The sequence below is a fragment of the Rutidosis leptorrhynchoides genome, chromosome 1 (assembly GCF_046630445.1).
Source record: "Rutidosis leptorrhynchoides isolate AG116_Rl617_1_P2 chromosome 1, CSIRO_AGI_Rlap_v1, whole genome shotgun sequence".
Classification (NCBI taxonomy): domain Eukaryota; kingdom Viridiplantae; phylum Streptophyta; class Magnoliopsida; order Asterales; family Asteraceae; genus Rutidosis; species Rutidosis leptorrhynchoides.
In genome coordinates this window covers 523466328-523476179 of record NC_092333.1, presented here as the reverse complement: position 1 = coordinate 523476179, position 9852 = coordinate 523466328, and the positions used below count along the sequence as shown (strand labels likewise).

At 34.0% G+C, this 9852-nt stretch overlaps 2 protein-coding genes across 2 annotated transcripts; both read right to left on the bottom strand.

The window, feature by feature from the left end:
- Positions 1 to 809: 809 nt before the first annotated feature.
- Positions 810 to 3407, bottom strand: LOC139877077 (fructose-1,6-bisphosphatase, chloroplastic). The gene is made up of 4 exons (XM_071864487.1): positions 2938 to 3407; positions 1866 to 2090; positions 1123 to 1629; positions 810 to 1048 (listed from the first exon to the last, which is right to left on the bottom strand). Exons 1-4 carry the CDS (start codon positions 3361 to 3363, stop codon positions 977 to 979), a joined length of 1230 nt encoding a protein of 409 aa, XP_071720588.1. The 5' UTR covers positions 3364 to 3407; the 3' UTR covers positions 810 to 976.
- A 297-nt stretch (positions 3408 to 3704) lies between these two features.
- On the bottom strand, positions 3705 to 8510 carry LOC139877069 (phosphatidylinositol:ceramide inositolphosphotransferase 1). The gene is made up of 12 exons (XM_071864477.1): positions 8056 to 8510; positions 7851 to 7940; positions 7535 to 7621; positions 7293 to 7361; positions 7082 to 7162; positions 6383 to 6454; positions 6179 to 6236; positions 5984 to 6086; positions 5502 to 5597; positions 5354 to 5400; positions 5149 to 5258; positions 3705 to 4044 (listed from the first exon to the last, which is right to left on the bottom strand). The coding sequence occupies exons 1-12, from the start codon at positions 8086 to 8088 to the stop codon at positions 3967 to 3969; spliced, it is 924 nt and encodes a 307-aa protein (XP_071720578.1). The 5' UTR covers positions 8089 to 8510; the 3' UTR covers positions 3705 to 3966.
- Between the last annotated feature and the right edge of the window lie 1342 nt (positions 8511 to 9852).

Here is a 9852-nt window from a genome sequence, read left to right as displayed (position 1 = left end):
GTCGAAGATGAAAGAGTGAAGTGTTGAAGATGAGTTGTAAAATGGTGTATATGTATATATAGAAGATAATATATTAAGGAAAAGAAAAAAAAAATAAAAAAAAAATTACAAACGGCTCTATAGCCGTTGGTGGGTGTGGAGTCACCAAAATTTCGAACGAACCAATCACACTAGGCCACGTTGATCTGACGATTTTCATCCTTTCCGTCAAAGTCCTAACTAACACCTCTAACTAACGGAAACTGATGCCCCGTTAACGGCCGTCAGTTTCCGTTACATTTGCCATGTCAACTAACGAACGGGAACTAACGGATCGTTAGATATGGTCTAAGGGAAGTTCGTCTATTATTATTTTGTGTCAATATTCAACTTCGTTAGTCACAGCCTCCCAATGAGCCAAGACTTTGCTTGCTGCTTGTGTTTGTCCGGCACGACAAACACTATTGTAAATCTTTGTGAAATCACTATTATAAATTTCCACCAAGAGTATTATCCTTATTATCTTAAGATATGTTACTATGGGAGGTTTGAACCATAAATCTTTGTGAAATTATTAGGCTGGATGATTATTATAACTTCATCCACCCATACATACATTACATAGCTATAAGATTGCAAACTGGAATGGAATATGGTGTTCGTATCTTAGACTCGACGTCTGTTTTGTGGCTTACGAAGAGCATTGATAAACGAGTAATTTCACCTCAGATGTATGTGGAAATTTAAACACCCAATGTTCTGTTTCATATGTTCAATGTCTAATCCCTTTATACGCCCTTTACATATCGGCTCGCGAGCATTAAGCAATATATACTAATCTTCATACTTTTCAAAAATATAAAAACAAATTTTAGGGTGAGATATATATAAACACAAAAGATTGCCATGAACCTCTTTAACCAAACTTTTTGTTTCCTTATCACCTTCATTTTTTAGCAAAATTTAAATAGTTATAAATAACACCATGTTTTCATATTCAAGCCAAATACTTCTCCAATTTTTCCACTTCCTCAACACTTCCAATGTATAGAGGAACTCGTTGATGAATCTGCAATAACATCAATCCAAATCAATACCAAATATTAACAAAAATATATATAAAAACAATTAATCTACACGAACCTCGGTTGGCTGGATGTCAAGTACTCGTTGATGTCCATCGGACCCTTTTCCACCAGCTTGTTCAACCAAGTAACTCATAGGTGCACACTCATACAAAAGCCTAAGCTTTCCATTTTTGCTCTTAGCGTCTCGTGGGTACCCATAAATCCCTCCATACAAAAGGGTTCTATGAAAATCACCAACCAAACTACCAATATACCTAGCCGAATAAGGCTTGCCACTAGGACCAGGTTCCTTTAAGCTATCCATGTAGCTCTTAAGCTTATCATCCCATAATGCATAGTTTCCTTCATTGAAGGAGTATATCTTTCCTGATTTAGGAATTTGGATCTTTTCTTGAGTCAAAACAAACTCACCGTACATTGGGTCTAATGTGAACGCGTAAACACCGGTTCCTATGGACAGAACAAAGATTATGGAGCTCGAGTACATACAATAACCAGCTGCTAGTAGGTTGCTCCCTGGCTGGCATACGCTAACGATACACTTTTGTTCCTCACTGTCAAGCTGCAGGCATTTTGACTTTAAGGTCAAACTTGCACATTTTTAAACTCATATCAACAAGTATATAAGAAATAACTTTACTCAATATTAATCTCTCAGATTATTGGATATGTTATAATGTCTAATGGATTTATTAAAATTTTCTTAGAAACTTTATACAGTTTGATGAATTTAGGATTTTGAAATGAATCTTTTTGACTATTTGAAGTCAAACTAGACATTTAGAGTTGTGAATTTACCGTAGAGTCAAAATCAATATCAGCAAGGCACTCGTTGTTGGGGCTGTAGATACCGAAGATAGAACCGGTTGAAACTGCTGCATCGATGTTCGATGAACCATCAAGAGGATCAAACACAACAATGTAGTTCCCAGAGTAACTCTCTTCAACTGCCACAGGCACATCTTCTTCTTCTGATGCTATGATTCCGGTTCTTCCACTCGATCTTAAACAGTTCGAGAACACCTGATCAATACAAAAAATTTCAACTTTTTTATGTTTTAACAGGTTGTTCGGATTCAAGTAGATTATAATACATTGTCATATCAATATTATGGACGTGATTCAATTATCTAAGAAAAAAACGAATAAGATTTTCCTTGTTCAGACAATCCGGAGAAGCTGGGTATTATTACTTGGATGCACGGCCTAACTGGGTTATCCGGTAACCGGTTCGGGTTTCTGAACCTTTCCCTGTTTTTTTAGAACATCGAAAAGAAATCTTTTTTGTCCACGACAGGACCGCCAGGCTAGAAGCCCTTCGGTTTGAACCTGAGGAAGTGAGGATTTCAAGACCTCAACCAATAGGCTATCTTGGGGATGATTTGTTAGACTCAAAACAAGATTTTTTTTAAGGGCAAAATTAGGAGTCCTGACGGGGACCACCACTGGAGTTCCCACCACCCGATCATATCTGTGTCCCACCAAAACCGAACAACTGCCATTAGACATGCTCGTAATCACCCTTGGGAAGCACCCTGAACAACTGTCATAGGACATGCTCAGACAGAAATGCCGCCGCCGAGATTCGAACTCAATCAAACTCAAGACGTTCTGCTCCGATGAACCCGGATAGCCGGAGTACCGTTCGGGCAATGCCTACATGGTTAGACCCAAAACCAGATGGGGTATATCAACCATTATTTTGGTTACATGTTACTTTTAACTGCACGAAAATGATCAATGCAATTGATATGTTACAGAATTCGGTTTGGGCTACAAACTAGTAGTACTATCTTACTTGATACTTAATGGTAATTGTTACTCAGTTAGAAAGTTTTATTAGTAATTAAAGGAAACAAATGAAGTGAACCTCATTGGAGATGACATCGAGCTTCTTCTGGTCCTCACCCTGAATATTTACAGCTCCTTGCCCACCAGTAAGGTTCGAGATACCGGCTCGTTGCACCAACGATGCAATCTGCTTACAAGCCATTGCAATGCTAGACAACACAATAGTAAGTTCAGCATCAATAACACCAGTTTGTTCTTGTTTCAACAACCAGTTTGTCAATGTAATTATTTGATAAGAACTTGTTTTCGGTTTAGACTCGGCCTCAGATGCTACCGCCATGCACCGTACTGATCCTGCACTGGCGGTCCCACCAGTGGCCGAAGTTAACCGTTTCTTGGAACATGAAAAGACGGTGGTTTTGAGAGGGGTAAGGCGTGAAATTGAGCGACAACTAGAGAAATGGAGGAGGTTTGAAGATGCTGTTGTTGCTGCCATAGTTGCCATTGTAAAGGCAAAGATTTGTGTTTTTGTGAAGTTATGAAAATAAATTTGTTGTTTTATTAAAAGTTGAGATTGGGTTATGAAAAATGTAAGGTTGATATGGTGGTGTATGTTCATGGGTCCCAGTCATCCACCACTCATTTGTGATCCTTGTAGGTTGATTATTTAGTTTTTTAGCCGTTGAAAATTACCCCTAAAACAAACATGATCAATTCTCCTTGCTGTTAAATATTGCTAAGAATTAAGATTGTATGAATGATGTTAATTAGTTGTTGTTACATTGTTATTTTCAGTTAACACTTAAGTTTTAGATTGTCTGAAGGGAATATAACCAGAGGGAAATGTGAACAATTAAATTTTCTTGAATCAAGGAAAATACATGTGATTAGCAATAAATAAATAAATAAAATACTAATAAAAGAGCAATTTCATAATACAACTAGGGTAGTCTACAAATCTAAAACTTGGAATCAAAAATAATAAAGCTAACAAAATACCCTCTAATTCATAACACAATAAGAGATGCAAAGGGATTTGTTTAGCGGTCTTTAAGTTTTAGAGGAAAATATCGACAAAGCAAGTCATAATGAAACTTGGTTTCATCATCTATGCTGCATCCAGTACTTCAACGTTCACATTGTCACTATCTTCATTCACCCTCCCATTCGCTTGATTTCTCGGCCTCTGTAAAACCAACATTCAAAAAATATCATCAGTGAGTTTATAATATCACAACTAATAATCCAAATAATAGAAGTTACGAAACTTAACCAGTGAATTACAATGACAACTATTACACTCTTTTTTGATCCATTTACACTTTTGGTTTAAATATGACTAATTCATCCCCTCAATAGTTTACACCATCCACCCTCTAACTCTTCCTACTTGAGGGTATTATAGTCATATTCAAACAAAATTCAAACAAAAAGTGTGGATGGATCAAAAAATTGTGTGTGAGAATCACACTCCCATCTTTAAGCTCTATTCATCATGTGTGAATAAGCAAAAATGTTCAGGTGAAAATTAAAAAATGGAAAAATGGATAGACAGGTTAGATAACGAATTAAAAAGTTTTAGGGATGTAGGTTAATATACATCTGTTCAGGTCGACTCGTAACTTTCTTCTTCATATTAAATAGAATAGAAATTATTACAAAACTAAATACAACAACAACAACAAAACCCAATACCACCTAAGGTGGTGTATGGGAGAGGTGATATGTAGACAATTTTTCCCCTATCCGAGAATAAAGACAAGTCATTTCTCCACCCAGAGTAAAAACACTCTCAAAAGTAGAGAAAGTCATCCCTCTCTCTATTCGACGGATAGAGAGATTGTTTCCGAGTGGACCTCCGGCCAATAAGTAGGAAAAAAATTTTAAACAATAAAATAAAATTGAGACGCCATGAAAATGGTAAAATCAAATTTCCATGGGTTTTAAATCCTGCCTGAAATTATTGAATTTGATAAATCATTACTAATAATAATCTAAAGTTTTGAATTTGCGGATTTTAAAGTATGCATTATATACACTTCGAATAATATTAGACCAACCACTCGAGGGTGCTGAGTGTGGTTTAACACTTGAGAAATAAAGCACTCCAAAGAAGTTGCAGCATGTTGTTAAAGTCCCACATATTATTCTTTGTAGCGGTTTGACCCGCTCTACCCATTTGACATATTCACTTTGTAGCTTAATTACTTAATATTTTGCTAAAATCCGTTTGAGATAAAACATAACCCAAATCGACCAATTTCATATCTAAAAGGGTTGAAAGTGATACCTGTATAGGATCTCCAGAGTTGCCGTTCAGAAGCTTAGTGACTTCTTCTTTATTTCGGTTATCCTTGCTCAACGGCAACAGAAGTGCACCTACGCTGCGATCAGGCATCTCTGCAAGGTAATCATTTAACGTTTCAGTATGTTAAAGTCTGTAAACAAAATTCAAAAGTAGCATATGTGAAAAAATTTAGACTAATGATGCTGACCTGGCAACTTGTGGTCAACGAAGAACACGACCAAATTAACTGTGTACCTGCAATAACAAATTTGTTATTTGTTATCTTACATAATACAAATACAATAATTCCATGCATGAGAAAGAACTATGGACATCATGAAGAAGAATAATTTTACCATGCCACAATGACGTCAACTGTGTAATGCTTACGAGATGCAATAATTAACAAACTTTGAACAGCAGCAATTAACCATGCACACTGCTTTATAAATCTGCAAGCAATGATCAAGAAGTGTACGGATATTAAGAACAATACACAATTTTTTATTAAATTCTAAATAAAGCACCCAATTATGGTTTTAATTGATAAAGCACCATGATGTTTATGGTTTCGATAATGAATTAAAAATCTGAAGAAAAATCTGATAACTATGATTTCTTTTAAATAACCTTTACACATAAGACTTTACTTCGTTACACCCATAATTCCAAAAGTATCAACTTGAATAATATGCTGGTACAAAACATAAGATCTTATATTCCGAAGTCAGGTTTTGCGGATTTCACAACACAAGTTACTCACCAAACAAGTCTTTTTTGCCCCACTTATGAAAATATGGTTAAGATGAGAATATAGCTATATTAAGTTCAGTGTTACCTTCGTGTGCCATATTTTTGATATGTCCGAATGAATACTAGAGAAAATATCATATGAGATGAGAATATCAAATCACCACAGCCATAAAGAACGCCCCGAGGAACTGTAATTTCAGATAATGAAGTTAAACACTAATGGAAGTGCATTAGTAATAAAAAAGTATTAGAGATATATAGCAAACATAATTAAACTTACTGATTAAAAAAACCTCAAGAAGATTATCCGGACGAGGTAGTGTTGCAAGGCGTGAACCCTGTGATCATGATCGGGGATTGTAATTACAGTATCACTGCTTAATTTGCTTGCATGAAAATGTATATGCTAACAGCAAAAAAAAAAAAAAAAAAAAAAAAAAACACACACACACACACACAAGTAGATAGAAAAAAAGTCAGATACCTCACGGCAGTGATAGTTTGGACCAGGCAGTATAGTTGAATAAAATGTAACAATACGGAGGATTTGACAAGCCTGCAGAAGATATATTTAAGTATTGACCTTAATTATTTGCAGCTTGATTACTAAATAGATGCTATATTACTTTGTCCCATAAATCCACACTTTAAAGAGGTAAACTGTTTTATAAATATATATTTTTTTTACTTTTAATTATTAGTCAAATGACATATGCAATCAATATTGACGATAAAGTTCAAGGGAGATAGGCAATAGGTAAATCTACATTTAGAGATTTACAGCTTGCTTTTTTAAAGTTGTCTTTCTCATAAATTACAAGTTTAATGGAACAGGGGGAATATTGGTTTAAGTTGAAAACGGAACATCTAAAACCCAGACAATATTTGCGATTAACAAACTTGATGATAGTAAGATTGGAGCATGTAAACAAACATATGTTAAGGACTCAAAGGTCATTAACCTTCAACTAGAAACAGAAATGCATGTAGAAGTACTTGCATTGTTGCATATATGTATACATACTAAGTCATAAATATAGATATAGATATGTGTGAGTAAATAGATGGAGGTCTTAACAGTGTGACAGGACCTATTTTCTTGACCATAAGTACTTGAAATTGGTACAATTTTAGCTCAGTTTACCCAAAAGCACAAACATACAAGTATTCATTATGCACTTACAACTAAGAAAGCAAGGACCCGACACCATATGAGAACTGTGTAGATCTTTTTGCTCTTGAATATGAAAGGATGGAAGGTCCACTGTACCAATAGATTAGTCAAACAGTACAAAATAATGGATCAGTACAAAATGTACATAACAAGAGGCAAGAGCAAACTCCAATTTACAAAAAGTTAAAAAAAAAAAAAAAATTAAGGAAAACATAATTACCAAGACAAAGGATAGGAAGATAAACGTGAATACAGTCTCACTAACATATGCTCTCTCCTGCCCAAGTTCCTAAAAACCATAGAATTACAAACATAATCAGTAGCAACTTCGTTTATCGTCAAAACTGAGACAACAACCCCAATTAGTCCAGATGACAACGCAAATCTCCAAACGACATAGCTTACACGTAAATGATCTAAGTTAAATATAATCAAAAGACTGATCCTTTAAGCTATACATACAGGAAGCAGATAGAAGCCTGTGTCCTGAAGAACTGGTCCAGGACGATGAAAATAATGAACTCCTCTAGCAGCCAAACCATGAATATACTGAAACACATATACAAATAGATCAGATAATAGAGCTAGAATATGACTCCAATATAAATAATCAATACATCACCATTTACAAAAGTGCAAATTTAAAGAGTACCAACAACAACTCTACATATATATTATTGCATAATCTCTATAATCAAGCCTTAAATCAAATTAACAAAATAATACTAGCAAACAAAAATAAAAATAAATATTGAAATTATAAAAAGGAGTAACACACCTGGCAAATTAAACCACCGAGAATATACTTCCAATTCTCAACAAGAAGATTGATTTCTGTAGTAGTTTCCGCACAAATTCTTTTCCATAACTTCATAAAACAACAGATCACAAATAAGAATTTAAAAAAAAAATTATTTAACAAACTAATTAATTAATAATAATAATATACATGATTAACAAGAGTGTAAGAGACATTATTATACCTTAGAAGCCTCACGACTAATGTAAAACGACATCGTATGAGTGTGTATCAACCAATGCCATATCACAACATCACGAATCTAATAACAGTTAGCGTCAACGTCGCTCTTTCACAAAATCAACCACCAAAACCTAACTTTTCCCCTTCAAAACCTAATTTCAAATTATATAATCGTCTGACACCGGTTTAAATTTTCAATTCACGCGATTCGTAAATCAAAATGAGAAGATGAAATTGACGATGAAGCAAAAGTTTTAACGAATCAGATTTGATAAACAAAGATCGTATACAGATATGGAAATAATAATATATGCGTATATATAATAAAAATAAAAAATAAATAATAAATGAAAATATAGTTATTAGAAGTTAAAGAAGGAAAAGTAAAAATTCAAGAGTGGCTGCTACTTCTATTAAGAAAATAAGAAAATTCTCGTCTCTTTCTGAATATATGATTTCGGTGAAACGCGAGTTGAACACGGAGAGACCGTTGATACAATACGGAAAAAAATAAAATAAAAATAAAAGAGGATGAAAAGGGGTTTTTAGTTTTGTCTTAGTTCATTAAGCCGCCTCAAGTTTACGAGTATATCATTTACGCCTCATTTAGATTATTAAAGTGACAAAAAGACCCTTTTATTAGTATTTTTATTCAAAAAATTGTTAACTTGTTATATGAGATTTTAAAAAGTAAGTTTTTTTCGAATGTTTCATCCTTTTTACCGTGTTAACTTCTAAAGTAATTAATCATTATTTATACTATAAATTATTTAGTGGCAAGATTATTAGTGGTTGTACTCATTTACTTTAAGAGACGTCTATCATTTAAAAGAATTCTATGACTAGAGGCGTTATGCATTTTTATTTTTTGGGGCCTAGAAGACGGTGATGATTAAATAATGCTATTAGTCTCACGGTGTGTGTTAAATTCACTTTGTATCGAAGTCTACTCTCTTTTTGAGTCAAGCTTTACCCCAAAAGGTATTTTGGAATATTCAAGTGAAAATTTGTAACATGCGAGAGCCTAAAAGAGACGAACAAGAAGATAATTTGAAAAAGTCAAACAATTCAACATAAATTATATATTGCAAGTTAAATGTTGTTAGTTAATAACTTATGCGAAGAAACGAATCGTTAACCTCCTATAGCCACGAATCTCTAATTGAGCACAAATCATAGTATTCATAATATTCATTCATAATAATAATATATAACGACCAAATAAACAATTCAAATGTGAGTTCCTACATCCAAGTGAGCACAAAGAACTTGCCAATCATCTAGAATAACACAAACACACAAACAAACAATACACGCTAATAACATACTAGATTTGAGGAAATGATCAAACCAAGAGTGCTAGTAGTTTTATTGTGAAGAAGGATTCAGAGAATTAGTAAAGTTGAGTGAATATGAAATTTGACCAATAGCAACTCAGATTTTCACACAGCTTTGTAGAAATTGCTATGAAATAAAATTGGACCATAAATTGAACTAATCACCTGGACCCAAAAAAAGGCTCGGACAATTAAACAATCACTATCGTTATTTTTGAAGAATGGCCTGATTGAGAGCTTTGAAGCTTTCAATATCTAAATTGTCATTTCGTATGAAGTTAAGATGTGATCTTACTTTAAAAGAAGGCTTAGTATGTTAGCACCCCCCTCTTTTTTAGTTGTTCTAACTCCTATTAACTTTGAACCACGATTACTCCAAGTTGGAAGAGAGAGATATCGTTGTCACCCAAATTAAACTCCCCTCCTTTACAAACACATCAGTACTAACCTCGCTATAATCT